The 25,047-nt window shown below is 38.8% G+C and overlaps 1 protein-coding gene across 1 annotated transcript in view; it reads left to right on the forward strand.

The window, feature by feature from the left end:
- SYT16 (synaptotagmin 16) overlaps nt 1-25,047 on the forward strand; it is a 120,676-nt gene that overhangs the window by 56,655 nt on the left and 38,974 nt on the right. Inside the window, exon 2 of the mRNA XM_047769219.1 lies at nt 20,890-21,216. Within this exon, the coding sequence (XP_047625175.1) occupies nt 20,890-21,216 (327 nt within the window). The remainder of the gene's footprint in view (nt 1-20,889; nt 21,217-25,047) is intronic.

Here is a 25,047-nt window from a genome sequence, read left to right on the forward strand (position 1 = left end):
TAATTTGCATCAAATATGGAAAAGTTTGGCCATGATTTCTTCAGATATTTTTTCTGTTCCACTCCCTCCTTTAGGGTCTACATTTACATATGGTTTATGCTGCCTGAAGTTGTCCTTCTGCTCACTGGTGCTTTATTCATGTTTTCACAGTGATTATATTTCTCTGTGTTTCATTTTGAATTGGTTTTTATTGCTCTTTTTAAGCTCACTATTCTTCTTCATTGTCCAATTTTGAGATTAATCCCAATCAGTGTTTTTTTTAAATCTTAGTGTAGTTTTCATCTCTAAAAGTTTCACTTGACTCTTTCATTTCTTTGCTTATTTTGTTCAGTTTTTATTCTAGCTTCTTGAATATATGGAATGCAGTGATATTTGGTGTTTTAATGTCCCTGTCCACAATTTCTATTATCAGTTTAATTTCTTACTCCATTTCAATTGATTGACTTTTCCCTTCATCATGTGTAATATTCTCCTGTTTCTCTACATGCATGGAAATAAATATTTGGAAATATTTGTTTGGAAATACATTGTGAATTTTGCTTTGTTACATGTTGGATATAGAAATATTCTATAACTTTGCTCTGGTATGTGGTTAAATAACTTGGAAACAGTTTGATCCTTTCAGATCTTGGTTTTAAGCTTTTTAGGTAGGATCAAAGTAATGTCTTATCTAGGTTTAATTGTTCTTCCTTACTAAGTCAAAACCTTTCTGAGTAGTTTACTCAATACCACATCAATTATGAGGTTTTTCTACTCTAGCTAGTTGTTGTTGGCTCTGTATGGGCTTAAAGACTGTTACCTCAGCATTTTGAGTAGTTCTTTCCATGGCTTTGGGTGGTTTCCTCATGTGCATACATTTATCAGTATTCAACTAAAGTTCTCTCTCTTTGTAGCTCTCCTCTTTAATAATGTTTTGTAAATTCTTTTTTTGTTGTTGTTGTTCTCTTGTCTTTTTAGGACCATACCTGTGGCATATGGAGGTTCCCAGGCTAGGGATCCAATTGGAACTGTAGCTGCCAGCAATGTAGCAATGTGGGATCCAGACGCATCTGCGACTTACACCATAGCTCACAGCAACACCAGATCCTTAACCCACTGAGCAAGGCCAGGGATTGAACCCATGTCCTCATGGATCCTAGTTGGTTTTGTTAACCACTGAGCCACGATATGTTCCTTTTAAATTTTTTCCTAAATTTTGTTTTTTTTATTGATTAATGGTCTATGTGTTTTCTGTTTTTTTCTTTTTAAAAATTGTTTAAACCTTTTTTCTCTTGTGATCTTTAAATGTCCACTAAAGCTGTAGTTATATTCTTTGCTAAATCAACCTTGTCAGTGATTTATCTTTAAAAGATAGTTTTTATATTCTCTATTTTAATGTTTTCTTTATATTGATATTTTTATTAATATTTGCTTTTATCTTTTCTATTTCTTCCTTGTATTTTGCTTTCACTTAAACTGTAGATCGATAACATCTTGAGTTGACCATCTATCATGTTAGTTTTTTCATCTTTTTCTTCATTCCTAATATATACTCTAAATTAATCCATAAATTTCCTTTAAGTACCACTTAAACTATATCCCACAAGTGTATGATATATGATGTGTTTGTTATGCCTCAGTTATTAATATTTTATCATTCCAATTAAGGTTTATTTTTTTGACCCATCAATTATTTAAAAATGTGTTTTCTGGTTTCCAAAAGCATTTTTATAATTTTTTTAAAGTCTTGTTTTATTTCTAACTGTATTGAAAGTTGAATGTGGTCTAATTGTATTTTTGAAGCTTCTTTACATGGCTGATTTTTACAACTCTTCCACATATGCTTGAAATTACTGTGTCTTCTTAGATTGTTTTATATCCCACATCATGCTAGTTTAATCTTATCTTCTGTGTGTTTGTGAGGAGAGCTTGATGCCAGAAATATGTTACTGGAATCTGTGTTCTTGTTCATGGAGCCGAAGAATGAACTTCATGAACACACAGGCAGCAAGCACACAAGGTCTTTATTACAGGAAAGCAAACAGCTCTCAGGACAGGCTGGGACGGGGAAGAAGAGTCCCCCTCTCTATTGTCCTATAGGGGTTTTTATCCCTTCAAGATGGGGAGGGGGGTGCCTAGAGGGGTCTAGAAAGATGTGGTTTTCTCCCTTTGGCCTTGACCAATTACCTATATCAGTTCTTGTCCAACAGGGGTCTTAGAGGTAGAAATGCCCCATAAGTTTTAGATTTCTTTGCCTTTCTCTTCCTTAGACTGAGAGTCACCATTCCTCTCATTCCTTTTCTATCAGTTGAGGAGTGAGTTAGAGATGAACATCCACCTGGACATAAAACAGATACACTCCCTATAGTAAACAAGGCCTTCGGGGACATTACTCCTTGGAGCCCTTAAGCCACAAATGTTAACCAATGGCCATATCAAAGAATGCATCGAAGCCTATGTTCCTACACTAACTACTGAGTTATTATCCTGCCTCAAGCCCACCTTCAGAAGAGGTATTTTTGTACATGGTGATGAGTATAATCCCGTGTACCTTGAGTTATGGAAGTGTTTCCATAGAGAAATTTTGTTCTTGCTTCTATTAGGTTTCCTGAATTTCATAGGGGCTTATTCATTTTCTCTTATTAATGTCTTGCCTTCAGAGGCTGTACTATGCTGATATTATATTTCTGTGAGAGGTAAAGACTTAATGATTTTATTTCTCACAGGATAAATTTTTTTCCATCAGCAGCTCCAAACAAATAGCAAGTTTCCTTCCCACCTCTCTAGGTACTAACTGTTAGATGGAATTTTACCAGTCCTTCTTTCAAAAAAAGAGCAGCATTTTGAAAAGAGTAGTAGTCTTAGGCTAGAGTCCTGAATCCAGCCTTGCATAAACCCGAGGCTATTGATATACAAGATAACAGCCTATAGGACCTGCAAACAAGTTGGTTACCCCTCTGGACTAACACCAAATGTCTCTAGTTTTGCCAGCATTTCTATGAGTTTATAGTAGGAGGAGTTCTATGTGGCCTCAGGTTTCTGTATAGCAGGAACCAAAAGCTGTCTAATTTTTAAACTGAGGTTTATTGATGACCCAAGATCACTCAGTTGGGACGTTGTCAGAGCTGGGATTAAAACCTGTATGTGATCTGGTATTCTTCCTCCTTTGCACTTGGCTTTTATATTGTATTAGTGGTAGTTAATATTGTATGTCAACTTGACTGGGCCATGAGGCACCAAGAGAATTGGTCAAATATCCTGGGTGTGTCTGGACAGCTGTTTGTGGATGAGATTAACGTTTGAATCATCAGTGGAGTAAAGCAGATTGCCCTCTCTAATGTAGGTGAGCCTCACCTAAAAAACTGAAAACCTGAATAGAACATAAAGCTGAGCAAGAGGGAACTTTGCCTGCTTGACTCTTTCAGCTGGAAGATTGATCTTCTCCTGCCCTTGGGCTAGAACTTACATTGGCTTTCTCGTTCTCAGTCTGGCTAGAATGGCACACTGGTTTTCCTGGGTCTCCAGCTTGCCAACTACAGATATTTGGATTTAGCTTCCATAATCTTATATGAGCTGTGCGTGTGTGTGTATAAAATATGTATTATATATATATAGATAATATGTATAGATTCTCTTATTAGTCCTGTTATTCTAGAGGACCCTAACTAATACACTATTATGCTAAGTTTAAATTTATATTTTCATGACTTATAGAAGCATTTGTTTCATTTCTAATAGCATATTAGACACTAAGGGAACAGACCAGAGAAGAATGAGTTAAGATTACAAATTCCTCGAGGATATTAGGAAAGTCACAGTTACATAAACCCATTTATAAAATGTAAGAAAAATCATAGGAGATAAACTCTGCATGGCATTTAAGAGATAAACTCTGCATGGCATTTAAGACTATGGATGGAACAAGGGATGTGATTATACCCAGAGCAACATTTATAACTCAGTGGTGCCAGGCTTGGTTAGGTGGTTCAGTGCCTGAAAATTGAGGTGCTTTTTGTGGCATCCCATAAAATTTTAATGTATTTATTTTCATAATGAATCAGGAATCATTTTACCACTGAAAAATATGACTAGATTTTATAAACCATGTAATAGTTACAGCCATGAGTAAGCATGTCCATGACAAAACAAGCTAAGAAAAGAAGCTTGATTAGCAATGTCCATATTTCTTTGCCAGTATTTTTTTTCTTTTTTAGGTCCACGCCTGCAGCATATGGATATTCCTACACCACAGCCACAGCAACTTGGGATCCGAGTCAAGTCTGCAACCTACACCACAACTCATGGCAACGCTGGATCCTTTACCCACTGAGCAGGGTCAGAGATGGAACCCCATTCTCATGGATGCTGGTTGGGTTCATAACCCACTGAGCCACAACGGGAACTCCAATATTTATTTGTTTTATTACCTGCCTGTGCTTATCAGCATATGTGTGATAACAGGCACCAAAAGTGTAGAAACTATATGGGGAAAATGGGACGTTTAGAAAATTTCCCTTTAATTTTTATGCAAATGAAGAAAAGTTATTGTCTGATTTTCAGGGACATTATTGAGTGCTGCTCTTCTGATATATGCATACCACCACTGAATATCTGATGTACAAATTGTGTAACTTTTTTTGAATATGGCTTTTATCCTTTTTTTTTTTTTCTGAAGAAGCTGTTACTTAGCTATGTGAGTATTTTCAGTCTGTTTCTTTTCAGTTGTCATGATATATTTGGATATATTTACTGTGAATTTGGTGCTGAAGAAACTATAGAAATTACCTCTGTACCTTGTCTGGGCTCTACTGCAAGATAAAAACAACTTTGGAAACTGCCTTGAGAGTGATTTGTAGCATGGGATGGGAAGATGAGGGAACGAACTGAACAACTAGAAATTCAGAAACTCACAACACCTGCACATCACAAGATCTCTTCATTATCTTTCTCAGCCTTGCTTATATATCTCAGGCCTTTCATTTTGGTATCCATGGCAATGAATTTTTTTTTTGTCTTCCTAATCAGAACATTTGTAAATTAAAATGTTGATTCACATTTGCTTGTAAGGATTCACTGGAGTGATAGAGAACTATTGGGGGTTGGGAAAAAGAAAGCAAGAACGAGCGTTCTGGTTTTCTGTTTTCTCTGCATGTGCAGAAATTTAATTATCAGGTCACCTCACTTCTCAGCAGAGAAAATTACAGTCATGGCCATTAATTTGTATGTAAATGCCACTGTTGTAGGAAAACAACACAACACTTGAGTCCTATCAAGGAATGCCCTTGGAGGAGGCATACGAATTAGCAGAGCCTAAAAGAGTCAGATAAGTAAATGGTGTAGCATTTGCTCTTATCCAGATAAGGCCTGTTGCAGTGATCAAACAGCTTAGAGTAAGTGTCAAAGCTGAGTGTCCAGAAAATATTTGTACTTGAGAGAGTCCAAATGGTGAGAAATGGGGGCCCAGTGAGTACTGATACAGGTCTGCTCAGAATACCAACCTGTAGTGAATGCTTTTTGTGGTCCTCATAGTCAGACCTAATCACTCTCCCCACTTCTGTGGCCCCCCACACCTTCCTGATGTCTCTTTTCTTATTCTGATGTCTCTTTTCTTCCCTGGGAGGGAAGAGAAATAAGCTTCAAAGTGGCTAAAGCAGCCCTGGATATAGGACCATCCCGTTAGGCGAATAACTAGCAACACAAATTTTTGTCCAGAGATGCAAGGAAAATGTGGGGCTGATTTGACATATACTGGTGTATGGTATGAATCTGGTGGGCTGAGCATGGCAGCGGGACAGTCCAGGCTGTGTCAGCATTGTCTGTCTTTACAGTGACTCTAGTTAGTGGCTGTTGGCTGTTGGGAATAGTGTCCAGTAACTAGAGACACAGGAGTCAGACTGGAGCTAAATTGTAGGCTGCATTTCAAGGCTTATCTAGGAATTCAACATAAATCAGAAAGCCAGGAGTACTTCCCATTGGACACAGTGGGCAGCAGAGAGATGCTCTATTTGGTGGGCACCTGGTTTGCAGCATCTTTCCTCAGGCTAGCACAGGAGGACAAGTTCTAGACCTCATTGGTTTTGAGCTTTCTGAACTGCATGGAAATGGCTCAAGGCTGGGAGGGAGTATTGCAGTCAACAAGGGGAGAACAGGACTCCAGTGCCTTGCAGTACAGGAGAGGGAAGGCTGCCATGGGAGCCAGCTTTACTTCAATCTACTTTTTAAAAGCTTTATTGAGGTACAGTGGGAATGCAATAACCTGCACATAGGTACAGTGTACAATTTGGCGAGTTTGGGATATTATACTTGTGAAACCATCATCACGGCAATAAAACAAATGTTTACATCTCTCTGGAAGTTTTCCCTTTGTAATCCATCCTTCTCTCTAACCCCACCACCAGCAACCACCTGATCTATTTTCTATTACAATGTATTACTTAAAAAAAATTTTATTATAGTTGATTTACAATGTTCTGTCCATTTCTGCTGTATAGCAAAGTGACCCAGATATATATATATATATATATATATATATATATATATATATATATATATATATATATATACATTCTTTTTTCCCATTATCCTCCATCATGTTCCATCACAAGTAATCAGATACAGTTCCTTGAGCTATACAGCAGAATCTCATTGCTTATCTACTCCAAATGCAATTGTTTGCATCTACTAACCCCAAACTCCCAGTCCTTCCCACTCCTTCCTCATACATCTTGGCAACTGCAAGTCTGTTCTCCATGTCCATGAGTTTGTTTCTTTTCTGGAAATAGGTTCATTTGTGCCATATATTAGATTCCAGACATGTGATGTCATATGGTATTTGTCTCTCTCCTTCTGACTTATTTCACTTAGTATGAGAGTCTCTAGTTCCATCCATGTTGCTACAAATGGCATTATTTTGTTCTTTTTTTACGGCTGAGTAGTATTCCATTGTGTATATGTACACATCCTCTTAATCCATTCATCTGTTGATGGACATTTAGGTTGTTTCCATTTCTTGGCTATTGTGAATAGTGCCACAATGAACATTGGGATCCATGCATCTTTTTCAATGAATGCTTTGTCTGGATATGTGCCCAAGAGTATGATTGCTGGATCATACATAGTTCTATATTTAGTTTTATGAGGTACCTCCATACTGTTTTCTATAGTGGTTGTACCTTCAATGTATCATTTTACATTTTCTAGAATATGACATAACAGAATTATATAATGTGTACTCTTTTTTGACTTTTTCCCCCCTCTTTAGCTTAATGCATTTGATATTCATCCATGTTGTTGAAGGTATAAATAGTTGAGTCCTCTTGATTGCTAACTAGTATCCCATTGTACTCATATATCGTAATTTGTTTATCCATATATCAGTTGTGACACTTTTGGATTGCTTTCAGATGCTGACTCTTCTAAATATAAGCTACTAGGAACATCTGTGTAAAAGTTTTTGTGGGGACAATTTTTTCCCCCTTGGGAAAAATATCTAGCAGTGGAGTAGCTGGATTATATGGTCAAATTTCTGTTTAAGTTTTTAAGAAACCACTAAAGTAATTTTAACATTTTACATTCCTACTAGGAGTGTATAAGAGCTCCAAATTATTTGCTTCCTTTTGGTCAGTTTTTAAAATTTTTGTTAGTATCACATTTTGTTTTATATATGTATTACTCAGGTGATTACTGATATTAAGCATCTTTTCATTTGCTTATAAGTCATTTGTACATAGTAGTTTGTAAGCATCTGCTGAAGTGTTCACTGGGTGGTTTTATTGAGTTGTATTATTATTATCAAATTGAAAAAGGTCTTTCTATATCCTGGATGCAAGTCCTTTATCTGACATTTGTGTGAAGATACTTTCCCTCAGTCTATGTCTTGTCTTTTCATTCCTAATATCTTTCAAAGAGCAAAAAAAGTTTTAAATGTTAATTTAGCAGCTTTTTTCTTTTGTGGTTCATGCTTTTATATATATCTTAAGATTGCAAAGGTTTCTCCTATATTTTTTTCCCCTGGGAGTTTCATAAAGTTTTACAATTTGATCTATGATTAATTTTTGCACCCACTCACATCGTGTGAGGTAAGGGTTGATGCTCCATATCCATTTTGCCTAAGTATACTTTTTTGTAAAGACTTTAATGTTCCCATTGAAGTGCTTTGGCACCTTTGTTAAAAAAAAAATTGACTGTATTTCGGTAGCACTCTTTCTGGACTCTTAATTCTATTCTGTTTATTTATTTATCTTTTTTTCAATAGCAAATTGTCTTGATTAGTGTAGCTGTATAATGTCTTAAAAACAGGTAGGTTGGTACTCCTACTTTGTTCTTTTTAAAAATTATTTTGAATATTCTAAGTCCTTAGTGTTTCCTTATACATTTTAGAGTCTGCTTGTCAAATTCTATAGAATATCTGCTTTGATATTGTTTTGAATTGCATTGAATCATTGGAGATTAACATCTTAACATTACTGAGTCTTCTCTATTTTCTCTCAAAAATATTTTGAATGCCTCTTGCTAAACATTCTTAAGTATTAATATATTTTAATGCTATTGGAAACAATTAAATTTAAAACATTTTAAATTTGTAGTCAGAATATAGAAGTATAATTGATTTTTATATAAGATTTGCTAAATGTATTAAGTAGGTCTCATCATTGATATTAGCTATAAAGTTTTAGTAGATTGTCTTTTTTTTCAGATTGTTGACTTTAGCATGATAGATTTTGGGGTTTTTTTTGTTTGTTTTTAACAGAAATTGATGTTGGATATTGTCAACTTTTTGTGTGCCTATTAAGATGACTTTTTTTTTATTGTGTTAACTTAATTACATCAATTGATTTTAGTATTTTAAACCAACATTGCATTTCTGGGATAAACCTTATGTGGCCATAATGCATAATCCTTTTAATACATTACTGGCTTTCATTTGCTAATATTTTGCTAAGGATTTTTTATAACTCTGATATATGAGATATGGGTTTATAATTTTCTATATTCGTGATGTCTTTGTCCAGTGTTTTTATTAGGATTATGCCGGCCTCATATAATGGGTTGAGAAATATTCCCTATTATACTTTCTGTAAAAGTTGTTAGATATTGGAATTATTTGACATTTATATAACCCTATACCCAAATCTACAGAATTCTTTCTTTTCAAGTACACTTTATCACGGTGGACTATATTTTGAGTCATGATACAAATCTGTATACTTAACTGATTTTTTTCTTAGTTTCTATATTAACCAACTGCTGAAAAGGGGGTGTTCATATCTTCAGATTTATTTTGAATTTATTTTAAATTTGTCTATTTCTCCTTTAAATTCATTCATTTTTCCATTATGTATTTTGAAGCTGTGTTAATAAGTTCATACACACTTATGATCTTTATGTCTCAAGAGTTGATCACTTTATAAAGTATCCTTCACCTCTGATAAAACTCTTGTTTTGGAGTGTACTTTGATATTAAGACAACTGTATTAGCTTCTTTATGCTTTTAGTTTGCATAATTTTTATTTTTAATCCCTTTACTTTTTTTTTTTTTTTTGTCTTTTTGAGATTTCTTGGGCCACTCTTGCAGCATATGGAGGTTCCCAGGCTAGGGGTCTAATCAGAGCTGTGGCTGCCGGACTAAGCCAGATCCACAGCAACGCGGGATCCAGCCGCGTCTGTGACCTACACCAGAGCTCAGGGCAGCACCGGATCCTTAAGCCACTGGGCAAGGGCAGGGGTCAAACCCACAACCTCATGGTTCCTGGTTGGATTCGTTAACCACTGCGCCACAACGGAAACTCCAATCCCTCTACTTTTAACTTCTCAGTGTGTTTATATTTAAAGTGTGTCTCTTATGGCCATCATATAATTGGGTCTTGCTTTTTTATTCAATTTGACAATCTTTACTTTCTTTTTTTTTTCCTTTTTTGGTCTACTTACTTTTTGGTCTACTTACTTTTTGGTCTACTTACTTTTTGGTCTACTTACTTTTTTGTGTGTGTGTTTAGGGCCACACCTACAGCATATGGAAATTCCCAGGCTAGGGGTCTAATTGAAGCTGTAGCTGCTGGTCTATGCCACAGCCACAGCAACATGGGATCCAAGCCATGTCTGCGACCTACACCCCAGCTTATGGCACCACTGGATCCTTAACCCACCGAGCGAGCCCAGGGTTCAAACTGCGTCCTCATGGATACTACTCAGCTTCGTTACTGCTGAGCCATGCTGGCAACTCCAAAAACTTTCAAATGGGATGTTTATTTCATTTACATTTAATGTATGGACATTATTGTGTTTAAGTATGTCATGTTACTATTTTTTTCTATTTATTGCCTCTGATTTTCATCTTCTGTTGCTCTTACTACTTACTTTTTGTGTTAATAATCTTATTTTTTTAGTATTCAATTTTAATTCCTCTATTAAACTTTTAGCTCCGCCTATTTGTATTTTCTTTTCTTTTTTTTTTTTTTTTTTGTCTTTTGGTTGTTGTTGTTGCTATTTCTTGGGCCGCTCCCTCGGCATATGGAGGTTCCCAGGCTAGGGGTTGAATCGGAGCTGTAGCCGCCAGCCTATGCCAGAGCCACAGCAACGCGGGACCCGAGCCGCGTCTGCAACCTACACCACAGCTCACGGCAACTCGGGATCGTTAGCCCACTGAGCAAGGGCAGGGACCAAACCCTCAACCTCATGGTTCCTAGTCGGATTCATTAACCACCTGCGCCACGACTGGAACTCCCCTATTTGTATTTTCTTTTTTTCATAGTTGTTCTAGGAATTACATATCCATCCTTAGTTTATTGCAGTCCACTTTGAGCTAGTATCGTATCACTTCACATTTACTCTTTACATTATAACACAGCAGTACACCACTTTGCAACAGTGTAAATCACTTACTTCCCTTCTCCTTTGTGTTATTGTTATCTCATATTTTACTTTTCTACACTCTATCAACCCCCCAATAGTATGTACTTTCTTCAGTTATCTTTCAGAAAAAATGTGAAAAAAAGAAACATCAAATATTTTTTGTATCTGTCTACATATTTACCATTGCTATTACTGCTTTTCTTTCCTTCCCTTTAACCAGAAATTCAGTTTGTTGCCAGTTCCCTTTCATTTGGAGAACTTCTTTTAAATGTTTCTTGAAATGCAGATGTGATTAATTTTCTTTTCATTTCTATAAAAATGTGTTTATTTTACATTCCTTTTTGTAGGCTAATTTATCTGGATATGGAATTAAGTGTCGACATTTTTTTTTCCTTTGAGCATTTGTCATTGCATTGTTTCCTCACTATCAGTGTCTCTAAGAAAAGGCAATTTTCCTTGTATTAGTATTATCCTATGTGCAATGCATTTTTCTTTCTGTTCTTACTTTCACATTTTTGCTTCATCTTTGATTTTCAGCTTATTGACTATGATGTGTCTAGCTGCAGAACTTTTAAAATTTTTAATGGCCACACATGTAGCATATGGAAGTTCCTGTGCCAGGGATTGAATCAGAGCCACTACTGCAGCAACACTGAATCTTTTAATCCACTGCCAGGTATCAAACCTGTAACCCCAACTGCTGTAGTCAGATTCTTAACCCACTGCACCACAGAGGAACTCCTAGCTATAGAACTTTTGAACTAGGTTACTGAAATGTTTGTATGTTGATTGCCAGGTTTGTTTTTGTTTTGTTTTGTTTCCACCAAATTTGGGAGATTCTTAGACATTATTTTTCAGATAATTTTCTTTCACATTTTTTGTTGTGTTTTTTTTCCTTCTTGGATTCCATTTACACATATTTCAGACAATTTGATATGTTATCTTTGTTCACTTAGGTTTTGTTTATTTTCCTTCCTAATTTTTTATGTTCTTCAGATTGATTACTTTTTATTGAGCTCTTTCAAATTTCATTGCCATCTCCAATATGCTAAAAAAAAAAAAGTCTTTAATTTTTTTACTTCAAAGATTTTCCGTTTAATTCTAAGCTTACTTGGTTTTTTTTTTTTTTTAGTTTTCTTAATATTATTTTCATTTCTCTGCCTGAAATTATCCTTATTTATATTCCTTGTGGTCACTTTTTCCTTTCTTTGAACATATTTATAATAGAATAAAGATTTTTGTCATCTGCAGCCAATTTCTGAGTCATCTTGGGGCTAGTTTCAGTTGGATGCTTTTTTTTCCCTTGATGGTTCACATTTTTCTTCTTTCTTTGTATGTCTAGTAACTTTTGGTTGTGCACTGGACATTCTGGAGGAAATGTTGTAAAAGTGAACTCTTTTGTCTTCCTGTAAAGAGTATTGCTTTTTGTTTTAGCTCATAGTGAAATTACTAATCAATTCCTTTGAGTATATTGGTTTTATGTTTTGTTATGTTAGGCTTATTTTAGTTTTACTCTTCATCTTATTTCAAATACTGGCCCTTCTAGAGTTTTAATGGACAGCTGGGGATGTCTACCAAGCCCCTCTAACTTGGCCAGATTCAAACTCCTAACTCAGTACCTGCTGAGGCAGGCTGCAGTTTAAATGTCTAATCAAATTTTTAGCCCTCTAGCTGGCACTTTTTGTGGGTTTTTGGATTCTCCCCCACGCATTCATAGTTTAGGTTTCAGTCATGTGTTTGACCCAAGTTCAATGCAGACTTTGGACCTTCTTTGTGGTCCCCTCCTGTCTGGGATTTCCTTCTTCATTTCCAGCTGCTCTGGTTGCCCTGGTTTCTTCCCTCTTGACACCTCAAGTCAATAAGGCTTGTGATTTCTGCCTGAGTCCTTGATGCCCTTGCCTTATAGACTTAGGAATACTTTTAACAAAAAAGTAGTATAACCATGTATCTCACCCAGTAATTTCCTTCTTTAAAAAATTAAATCCCTTCCAGTTTTTGCATGATGCTGCTTACCCTCTATGCCTTCAAATAGTTGGTTTCAATTGTTTCATGAATTTATAATTATTATTAGTGGGTTAGTTCAAATCACTCACTCTGCTGTTTTCATTAAGTGGAAATCTTAATGTCATAACACTAGTATAGTGTTTTTATTTTTATTTTTTTTTTTATTTTTTTGGTCTTGTCTGTGGCATATAGAAGTTCCCAGGGCCAGGGATTGAACTTGCACTGCAGAAGTGACCCAAACTGCTATGATGACAATGCTGGATGCTTAACCTGATTCACCACACAAGAACTCTCTAATATAGTTATCATTATGTTACTAATTTTAGTACAAGATTTTCTGTTTGACTAATTCACATTTAACTATTATAAGTGATGACTCTTGGTTCATATATGAAATGCAGTTGTCAAAACATCTCATACAAGGTGTAGGGTGACAAAACAAGTGTGCACAGAAGAACCAGATTGTAATCCTTCCTCTGCCAATAACTAGCTACATGACTACAGGTACGTGCTTTAAGCATTCTCAGCCTTAGTTTCTATTCTGTAGAATGAAGGAGTTAGGTTATATTAATGTTTTTCAAATTTTAAGAAGAAGTCAGGACTCATTATTTTCTTTACGAGCAGAATCTTATAAGAGTATAAACTGGAATGAATCATCTCTGATTGTACAGGGTATATAGCCCAAACTTTTCCATTCAGCCACCCACGTCTTCGCTTTTACCATGGGTGGCCATTGAAGCTCCTTTGTGGAAATCCAGACTTCCAAAGAGAATAGTCTCAAAAAAAAATCAAGGCTTCTGATTTATAAAAATCATTTCCTATCCTGCCTGAGTTCAAGAATGGCTGGATTGTGCATCTAAAAATGTGGCCATTTTTTTTAGGATCTGAAAGGGGAAGTTGTCACCTTTGACCTCCCTTCCACTTTTCACTTTAACCAATTTCTTGTTCTTATTTCTATCCTTATCCAGCCACCTAGACAGACATTTGCTGTGAGTATTTGAAAAGTCTGGTATATTAGAGATTCTTGCAATTGTAGCTAAAAGTGGCATCCAGGTACTGCACCATTGAGCACAGCCCACCCCCACCTGTCTCCATGCCCTAGCTATAAGATATGAGCAGTAATTCCCTCCACCTAATTGCTCCTGGGTGGGTGGGAAGGAATTAATAAGCTTGGATCTGCACTGATGATTTATAAAGTCTTTCTCCCTCTGTAAAATAGCAGCAGACGGGCTTAAGAAATCCTCTCTTTGTATCACCAATTGGTGGTTTTGTTGCCTTAAAAGAAACAACGAAATGAACAGGTGTTGAGCACTGCCCACATCCAGACAGCCTTGCCAGCTCTTACAGACTGCTCCACCTCTAGGCTTGGAAAAAAAGCATGGTGAGGGAAGAAAGGTGATACAACCCACATTATCAGCTTAATTTTCTCCTATTCCAGCTCTCGTTTCTTTTTCCCTCCCCCTGCAATATCTCTGATGATGAGTTTTCATGTTAGACCCTGCAAGAATAAGCATTCTTCCCTTTGCATGTAAAGGGTTTAGATGCAGACTGGAAGGGTTTCCGCATAGGGCACTGCCATGATGAGAATAATACTAATGATCATTAACATTTTTTAGCATATCATAGGTCAGGCATATGAAGAGCCTTTACATAGTTTATCGCATTTAGTCCTCTCACCAATTTTTTTTGGGGGGCAGGCTGTGCCCATGGTATGTGGAAGTTCTCAGGCCAGGGATCAAACCTGCACCATAGGGACCTGAGCCACTTTGGTGACAATATCAGATCCTTAACCTGCTGTGCCACAAGGAAACCCCCCTCTTATCAATTTTAAGAAGTAAGGAATATCTAAATAAGAATACCAAAGTTCAGAGAGATTAAGAAACTTGCTTAGATCTCAGACCAGCAAATGGAAAATCCCAGATTCAAACTGAGACAGCTTGATTCCAGATTCTGTGATCTTAATCACCTTAGCCTTGACTGATGGCTACACCTGACAAGCAGTTTCTTTAGCACTGGGGAAGCACCCACCTTCCTGTCTTTTAATTGTGGAAGATGAATATGACATTTTCTCTGCCCCTCCTTACTAGAAAAATTTTCGCTAAAAATCAGAGGGAGGGCTATTCTAACTGCACTGCAGTAGAGACTTGATATTTATGGATCTATAGATAGCTCGTTCTTTCTCTATCAAATTCATGAGCCCCCCCCCCCACACCTGTGCAGGAGGCCCACGGTAGCGCCTCAGTAGTGTGTGAACAGAGGGATGGAGCTGGGCGGCCATGCATCAGAAAGACTGTAGAAGAGTCTGACTTCTTGGTGGTAGATACTGAGGTGGTACCTAAGATCTATCTGCATTCTGTGATTAAGTGAAATGAACAATCTCAGTTTCAAGATCGTCTATATCTATGGCATCTGTGCAGCTTTTTCTCTGTTGTTTTAGCAAGCTAAAATGTGAAGATTTTAATACAAGGTCCCACTGTGCTATTTTCCAAGTACTTAGCTGGAAAGGGGACTGAACATAGTTATTTATATGGTGTTTCAGAAAGTATTATCTTAAGTCTAAAATAAGTGCCATGACTTAGATGAGACTTTGTGATTTTCAAAGATTTAAGTTGAATGAGATCCAGATCAGCTATTTAGTTGTTGACACAGACTCATTACAAGGCAAGTAGCACCTGGCATCTTTCAAAAGGGTAAGAGTCAAAATCTGAATCTGAGAAAATAACCGATTGGTGAGAAAACTTGAAAAAAAATGTGGCAAAACCACTGGCCTGGAGACCTGGAGACCTCTGGCTTGGTATAACCATGGGCAAATCACCTGGCTTCTTTGGGCTTTGGATTCTTTATGTGAAAATGAGGGTCTAGATAGATGCTCATGAAAATCTTCTCTAGCCCAGCCTATGCGATTTTTCTTCCTAGTGATCAAACACAGAGGTATAGTTTTTTGTTTTGTTTTGTTTTGTTTTTGTCTTTATAGGCATATGGAGGCTGCCAGGCTAGGGGTTGAATCAGAGCTGTAGCTGGCCTATGCCACAGCCACAGCCACGCCAGATCCGAGCCACATTTGTAACCTACACCACAGTTCATGGCAACACTGATCCTTAACCCACTGAGCAAGGCCAGGGATCCAAGGCCTCATGGACACTAGTCAGATTCATTTCCACTGACCCATGACGGGAACTCCAGATATATAGATTTTGACCAGGATTTTTTTCCTTGAAGCAGCTGATGGTAGAGGGAGCATAATGTGGTCATTAGTAGTATTGACTTGGGAGCAAGACCACCTGGGCTTGAATCTTGGTTCCACTCTTTATTAACTGCTATGATTGTGGCAAATTACTAACCTCGGAGTGCCTCGTTTTCCCCATCCACAGAATGGAGATGATAAAGTACCCATTTCTTTGGGTTATTATGAGGAGGAAATAAGTGAACATATGTAAAGGTCTAGAACAGTGCCTGGCATGTGATAAATGCTATTTATGGGGTTACTTATTATTGTAATAGCACTACTCTTGACTTCTAATGTTGCTCAATGGTTTTAGGGGGAAAGGGTGGAAGGGTTACTTTTTAGACAGAGAATTCCCTGAGATCCTTGGGGATTGAGGTTAGAGCAGCATATACAGTTGCATCTATAGTTCCACAAAGAACAAGGGGCCACTTATACTGCAGCCTGAGTGTGTTCCTCCCACATGACTGACTCTTCTTCACACTGATCTTCTCACAAAGGAAGAAACCTTCTGGCAGATTTCAGGGTAGAAGCACAGAGCCCCCTTCCACCTCACTTTGAAAAGTAAGCTAGATGTAGCTCTACTGTCCTGATGCAGTGATGTCTGGTGGTATGCACAGTGACTGAGAACACAGGTCCCAGCTTTGTTACTTTGCTAATTTTGTTGCCTAGGGCAAGTTATTTAACCTCCCTGTGCCTCTGTTTCCTGTCTCTAAAATGGGGAGAATAGGCGAAAGATTTATACGACATGCAGAGAAACCAGAATCTTGGATTAATAGATGCAAACTATTGCCTTTGGAATGGATAAGCAATGAGACCCTGCTATATAGCACTGGGAGCTATATCTAGTCACTTATGATGGAAGATGATGGAGGATGATGTGAGAAAAAGAATATACATGTGTGTGTGACTGGGTCACTTTGCTGTACAGTAGCAAATTGACAGAGCACTGTAAACCAACTATAATGGAAAAATAAAAATCATTAAAATAAAATAGGAATAATAATAATAATCCCTACTTCATGGTGTTCCTGTGATGATTAAATGGCATCATATATGCAATGTCCACAGAAGGTGCCTGACATGTAGTCTATGTTTAGTAAATAGGAAACATTATAATTATTGCTATGATTGTTATAGCAAGTGAGAAGAATCCATGGATGACTGGTGACTCCTTGGAAAGAAAAAATCAAGGGCCACATACTGGTAACTTAATGAATTCTAATTCTTGATTTTCTACATGAGGGAATACCTATAAACTAACACACTTAATTTTAAATTGATAACTTTTGACTATTTAAGTTTTTAAAAATTGGCCTAGTAATACAAATGGAATAGAATCTCAGAGTTGGAAAAGGTGCCTATGGATGTCTAATCCAGCCACTTCTCCCTTGCATAATCGCCCTGACTACGTCCCAGGTGCTTAGCTGGTCCTACACTCTAAAGGTGGAGAGAGTTTAATTTTAGTGCTGTTGGTCCATCCCACACCAGAGTGCTATGTCCAGCACATGGAAACATGAGGAGGCTGTCCATTGTAATGGTGTTCTATTGGGACACTGATGGAACCTCCTCCAACACTTAGCTTTTCAGGTCCCACCATGGTGCTAGTCACAACCAATAACAGACTTAGGTGGAGTTCCCAGTAGTCTGGTGATTAAGGACCTGGGATTGTCATTTCTGTGGCTTGGGTCACTGCTGTGGCATGGGTTTGATCCCTAGTCTGGAAATTTCCACATGTCATGGGCATGGCCACAAAAAAATATATATATATGATTTTTTAAAAGACTTAAAATATTACTCAGCCATAAAAAAGAACAACTTAGTGACATTTGAGGCAACCTAGAAATGATCATACTAAATGAAGTTAGTCAAACAGTGAAAGACAAACATCATATGATATCATTTATATCTGGAATCTAAGAAAGGGATACAAATGAATTTATTTGCAGTACAGAAACAGACTCAAAGACTATGAAAATAAACTTATGATAATCAAAGGGGACGGGGAGGGATGGACTAGGGGTTTGGGATTGGCATAGGCACACATATGAATAGGTATGGAATGACTGGCCAATAGAGACCTGCTGTACAGTACAGGGAACACTACCCAATATTCTGTGGTCATCTATGTGGGAAAAGAATCTGAAAGAGAATGTATGTGTGTGCATGTATAACTGAATCACTTCGTTGTACAGCAGAAATGATCACAACATTGTAAATCAACAATACTTCAATGAAACTTTAAAAAAAAAATAAACTTGAGTGAGCTGAAAACAATATGCTCTTATGTTCTTGGATCAGCTGCTCCATAAAAGAGAGAAACAGGTTGAGTGTTGATGCCTCTCAGGTAGAAAGTTTAGAGTCGGAGAATTTAGATCTGGAAAAAATCTGGGAAATATCTAGACTTTAGAAATGATCCACAAATGGAGAAGCAGGGTCAGAGATGTTAAGGGACTTGGCTGCGTAGACTCAGCTAGCTAGTGTGAGCACTCAGAGTAAGAGTTCTTTCTCACCACCTCTCTGTCATCTCCAGCAGAGTCATTAGAAACATGGTCTAAAGACAGGCTGCCTTGATTCTACCCTTTCCTGGCAGTAAGGTCTTCAGCCAGTGGTAGACTTCTCTCTGCCTCAATTTTCTTACTTGGAAAATGAGAACAATAATAGGGGTTTTGTGTGGATCAAATGAGATACGCGTAAGGCAATTTAGGACAGTTCCTGGCACGTAAAAAGCATTCAATAAGTATTTGCTAAAATTCCTAGTCTTCCAAAAAACCTTAGGAAAATCAGCTCTTAAGCCATAGAATGAGTATGTGGACCAGGCTAACATTTAAAGTATTTTCTCTTGCTTAAAATATGGCTTTTGGAGTTCCCATTGTGGCGCAGCAAAAACCAATCCAACCAGGAACCATGAGGTTGCAGGTTCAATCCCTGATCTTGCTCAGTGGGTTAAGAATCTGGTGTTGCTATGAGCTGTGGTGTAGGTTGCATATGCGGCTCAGATTTTACATTGCTGTAGCCGTGGCATAGGCCAGCAGCTATAGCTCTGATTGGACCCCTAGCCTGGGAACCTCCATATGCCACAGGTACGGCCCTCAAAAGACAAAAAGACAAAAAAAAAATGGCTTTTAAATTTCTTCGTAGCCTCTGAGTCAGAAGGGATCTTCAGGACCCACCTGTGAATCAACAACCATATTCTTGCCTGGAATCACTTTGCAACTTTTGGATAGAAGAGGGAAATCTTTAAAAAATAATAATTCCCCATTTTTATTGTTTCCAATTCACATTCACCAAGTATTTACAAAGTATGGCCATGTGCCTTTAATGGAGAGAGTGCCTAGAGAGATGCAAAGGTGGGCAATCTGCAGTGTCCCTTACCTCAGAGTGTGTACAGGTTTGGTGGAATGGTTGGCAGTTAGATGGGTAATTCTGCCACAGTGCTGGAGGGAGCACAGACAGGGCAGGACGGAGAATGATTTTACAGCACATGGAAGGAGCCCTAAAGCCCTGAACTTGATTTAAGGCAGGACTCTCTAGAAGAAATGATGTCTATGCTGAGACCTGAATGGTGAGCTTGATTCTTGACTAGTCTGGGGTGGGGTGCTGGTGAAGAGAATGCCAGGCCCAAGGCTCCAGGTACCCAGGTGTGAGGGTGTGTGTTGGGGAGGGGGAGTACTCAGGCTTGAGAGAAAACATTGGGTATTTTCTTCAATTTCTTCAACATTTAACAAGTGTTTATTAAGTACTTCCTATGCAGCAGGCATTGTTTTACATAGTATAGAGCCATTAGTTAACAAAACAGGTGATGTCTTTATTTTCATGGAAGTTGTAGCAGAGGAGAAAGAAATAAAGATGGCAAGTGCTGGCAGTTCCTGTCATGGCTCAGTGGTTAATGAACCCAGCTAGCATCCATGAGGACACAAGTTTGATCCCTGGCCTTGCTCAGTGGGCTGAGGATCCAGTGTTGCCATGAGCTGTAGTGTAGGTCGTAAACTCGGCTTGGATCCTGCGTTGCTGTGGCTGTGGTGTAGAGCGGCAGCTACAGCTCCAATCAGACCCCTAGCCTGGGAACCTCCATATGCCTTGGGTATAGCCCTAAAAAGACAAAAGACAAAAAAAAAATGGTAAGTGCTATGAACAGAATTGCTTAAGGTTGGATGATCAGGGAAGTGTTCAGGCTGAGACCTGAATGGTGAGAGAAGCCAGCCAGGTAAACACCCGAGAGAGGGAGGGAGGGTTTCAGGAGGAAGGGTCAGCACAGGCAAGGGCAGAATGTTCATGCAGGCTGAGAGGACCGCCCAGGGTGCTGGGCTGGGAAAAGCTGTGCAAATAAGTCAAAGGGACTTTGGGTTGGCTCTGCACTGAGAAAGACATTTCTAGTCTAAACTACTTATTTATTTACTAATTTTTAAAACATGTAACAACGTGGTGTCATTGTAATATATATGTGTATACAACTGGGTCAAAATTTGGAAGCTTTTGGAAGAGCTCAGCTGCTAATATCTCTTCTCTGAAATGGGGCCTGGCTCTGGGTATTTTAATAACTGAGATGAGGCGAGGAGCACATTTTCCATCATCATTGATGAGAACTTTCCATGAGGCACACGCACAGATTACTGTCCTACTCCCAGTCGCGAGCACGTGTCAGCAATTCAACACATCAGCAGGCTGCCCAGCTCAGCACAAGGGCTCCTTATCTTGGTTAGGGGTGTCCCCATGGTTTCTCTGGGCTCTTGCTGTATATTTCTAATTACCCTCCTGAGCTTTCTTTTCCAGTTTCATTCCTTTGGACTCAAATTTGTGTTTTACAAGTGCTTTAATTTCTTTCTGCCCAGCCCTGGTCTGCTTTGATCCAGACCGATTGGCCATGTTCTTCTGTTTCTCTGGATTTTCTGGCTCTCTTTTCTCGTGGGCCCTGTGGGAGACTCATGGCTCTCGTTTGCTTCCAGTTAACAAGTTTGGAGATGATGAGGAGCTGTCCACATCTTCTGACACTGACGAGGAGGTGATCAAACAATTTGAGATTTCTGTGTCCCGGTGGCAGAGTTTGCACTCAGGAGCATCTGAGAAAGGAAGGCAGGCAGGATTGGAGCAGAAACCAAAAGCCAGACGCTGGCTCTCCACCCACAAAGAGGACAGCAAGGAAGTCCCTGCCTGCAAAGGTATTCTTTGCATCAAACCCTTCCTTTTTCTAGACCAGGAGTGGCTAATGGTAAGAGTGTTTTTGAGTCACTACACTTTCGTCTAAGAATCTAGAGAGGGGGAAAAAAATGGGGCAGGACCCAGAGGCTGGGACAGGACAAAAGGGCTGCCTAAGACCTTACAACAAGCCTCATGCAGAAGGAACGGATGCTGATATGTGGAACCCCTTCCTTGCTTACTGGTTGGTGCTTTGCACATTTTAGACACTAATGACTAGAATGGTATTTATCAAGCTTTATAAAATCGTGTTCCCCTTTGAAAGGACAAAAATTTTACATACCTGTCAGCTGACATTGCACTTCTGTGCCTTCCCTCCCATCTGGAAACATAGAGTGGTATTTTCCCTGTATACGTATGACCTTGGGAGGTTTTTGAAGCCTTACTTTTAATAGTTTGTTTTACTAAAACAGTAGGTATGTTTTCTTTTCCAAATAAGAATATGTATTATAGTCGGAGTTCCCTTTGTGGCTCAGTGGTTAACTAACCTGACTAGGATCCATGAAGATGAGGGGTCAATCCCTGGCCTCGCTCAGTGGGTTAAGGATCCAACATTGCTGTGAGCTGTGGCGTAGGTCTCAGATGCAGCTTGGATCCTGTGCTGCTATGGCTGTGGTATAGGCTGGTGGCTGCAGCTCTGCTTCGACCCCTAGCTTGGGAATCTCCATATGACATAGGTGCAGCCCTAAAAAGAAAAAAAAAAAAAGAATATGTGGTCACCTTTTCCAAACAACATGTGCCCTGCACACTCCCCCTTATTCCCTGTAGTTTCTGGACCCCAGCCCACAAGAGAATTCCTGGGGAAAGCAGGTCATGTGCTGTTCTCCATCTTCATCGTGAGAGACCTTTAACAAGAGGAGAGGAAGACACTGGAGGCAGAGTGACCATGGTGGGTGGAAGGAAGGGAGGAATTGGGGTTATTAAGAGTCCTTCTCCCTCCCTGCCATGCACACAGAAGAACCTGGGGAAAGAACAGTAAGATATATGTTAGTGTTTTCAGGTATTTCTCTGACTCTTTTCTGCCCCAAACCCTGAGTAGGCACAGGACATTGGAACAGGGAAGGGTCTTTGAAGCGTATTTGTTAAAAAGCCAGAGAAAATGTCATACCATCCATCACAGTGACCTGGTCTATATAATCTGGGTTCTCTAATCTTTTTCTTCTCTCCTTTGGGAATGTAGTTGAGCGCCCTTGTTTTTCAACACCGAGCAGGAGAAGGATAAAAAGGAGAGCACAGAATTGAAAGACAGTCACAGAGAAGAAATTTTTTTTTGGGGGGGGGAGGTGTTGCACATGTGGCATGTGGAGGTTCCCAGGCTGGAGGTTGAATCAGAGCTGCAGCTGCCGGTCTGCATCACAGCCGCAGGAACACAGGATCCGAGCCATGTCTGTGACCTACACTGGTGAGGCCAGGAATCCAACCCACATTCTAATGGATACTAGTTGGGTTCCTTTCTGCTGAGCCCCAGTGAGAACTCTCGAGAAGAAATTTCTGATCTGATGGTGTGTATGAGGCAGGCAGAAAGAGAACAATGGGGGAAAGGAGAATTAACAAAAAGAACCCAAATTTTCAGTAGGGATATAATAATTTGCTGACCATCATGCAATTTTACTTATTGACATGGGCCAACATAGCATTTTATTGCTCTTCTTTTTAGCCCCAGATAAGCCGAGAGATACCTGTCCGATGTAACTAAAGCGTAGCAACAGCAGCTAATGGCCCTCTGTCGTCTCCTCACCCCCTCTCCTGCTTTTCTTTCTCTGCTGTTGCAACACAGCATTCCTCTCTCTCCACTGAGAGGGCAAATGTTAGCTAATGAAAGTTAATAGCTGCTGATCCCCTACAAATAGCTCGTTTAATTCTAAAGCTAATGGCCCCATTTCCCAGAAGCCCAAGTGTCTAGTTTTTGATTTATACTAGTGGCCAGTGTTCTGAGAGCTCTGACAAACACTCTAACCCTTACCCTTCCTGGAATTAGCAACAATCTTTGTGATAACTGGTGTGATTCTGAATTTTTTGACAGATGATGATAGAAAGGGTAAATTTTTTTCTACCAGGGGGAGAAAAAAGTCTACTACATTGAATGAATTACCTGTGGAAAAAATCAGCAGGATTTTCATAGGAATGATTAACTGCATGCTAAATTTTAAGTCATCAAATGCCATGGAAATGTTAATGTAATTTTTATTGCATGATTTTTTTTCTGTCATTTCTTTTTGTTCATCTTTAAATTAATGAACCTGTTTCAGCAATAAAGAATAATGAATAAATAAATTTTTCTTAAGTTAAAAAATTAGGGTTCATGTCATGGTTCAGTGTGTTAAGAATCCTACTAGTATTCATGAGGCTGCTGGTTCCATCCCTGGCCTCACTCAGTGGGTTAAGGATCCAGCATTGCTGTGAGCTGTGGTGTAGGCCAGCAGCTGCACCTCTGATTTGACCCCTAAAAGAAAAATAAATAGATAAAAAATTTTTAATTAAAAAAAAAGTAATGAAAAGATTAAGCATGCACCCCCAGAGAGGATTTTTTGTGTGTATCTATTCTAAATCTATTTAGCTATTTTTTACTCTACCTTAATCAAGATTTTCTGAGATCAAAAAAAATTTTTTTTTGTCTTTTTAGGGCCACACCCACGACATATGAAGGTTCCCAAGCTAGGGGTCACAACCGCAGCAATGTAGGATCTGAGCTGTGTGTGCAACCTACACCACAGCTCACAGCAACGCCGGATCCTCAACCTACTGAGCGAGACCAGAGATCGAACCTACGTCCTCATGGATGCTAGTCAGATTTGTTTGGCCAAACAATAGGAACTCCTAAGACCAAATTTAATTTTAGACAATACTTCTACTTAAAAAATGCATTACTATCTTCATATTCTAAGCAAATTCTCTCTTGTCTCATGTATCTAATTGCATGTTATTGGGAATTAATGGTAACTGCATTTCTGATAATGCTAAAGAGGGTTTGGGCTAAGTGATCTGGATCAGAGGCTGTGCATGAAAGGTGGGCTGCAGAGTAACAGCCCACTTATTGGGCTTTTTGTTTGTTTGTCTTTGAGCAAAGTCTTATTTTTGCTTGTGAAATGCTTAGTTCTCAGGATGTTTCTTAAAAGTTAGTCATTACCTTCCTGGTGTCTTTTAAAACAGGTCAGTTATCCCCAAAGCCCTTGCTCACTTCTGTTTGAGATGGTATATCAATCAAGATTTTATAGATATCAAGGGGGTTACAGAGAAATATATATCTTTCAAGAGATTGATTGCAAAGAATTGGCTCACGCAATTGTGAGAACTGAGTAGACATCTGCATACACAGTGCTGACATCCACAGAACAGGGTTTTGGGGAGGAGAGGCTGAAACTCTAGGGATGAGCTGAAGCTGCAGTCCACAGGTAGAATTTCTGCTCCTCCAGATGCCTCATTTCTCTTCGTGAGGCCTTTCAATGGCCTGATAACCTAGGATCATCCCTTTACTGAAAGCCAGCTGCAGAAGGGCTTCAATTACATCTGCAAAAAGCCTTCGCAGCAACACCTAGATCAGCATTTGACCATCATAGATGGTCAGCAGAAATATTTCTGAATGGGTGGTGGAGGGAAGGGTTTGAGGGTAGAAAAGAAGGTTAATTGGCTAATAGGTTTACTCCATCAAAGTGGGCTATGGACTAAAAACGTTGGCAAATCTCTGCTAAAACAAATATGGTTAATGTGACATAATTATGCCCTATAATTTCTAAGAAGCCAGGATACACTTCTCGACAACAGGCAATTACCTTTCCCTATGTGTTAAGGTGACA

This window comes from Phacochoerus africanus, chromosome 2 (genome assembly GCF_016906955.1).
Source record: "Phacochoerus africanus isolate WHEZ1 chromosome 2, ROS_Pafr_v1, whole genome shotgun sequence".
NCBI lineage: Eukaryota > Metazoa > Chordata > Mammalia > Artiodactyla > Suidae > Phacochoerus > Phacochoerus africanus.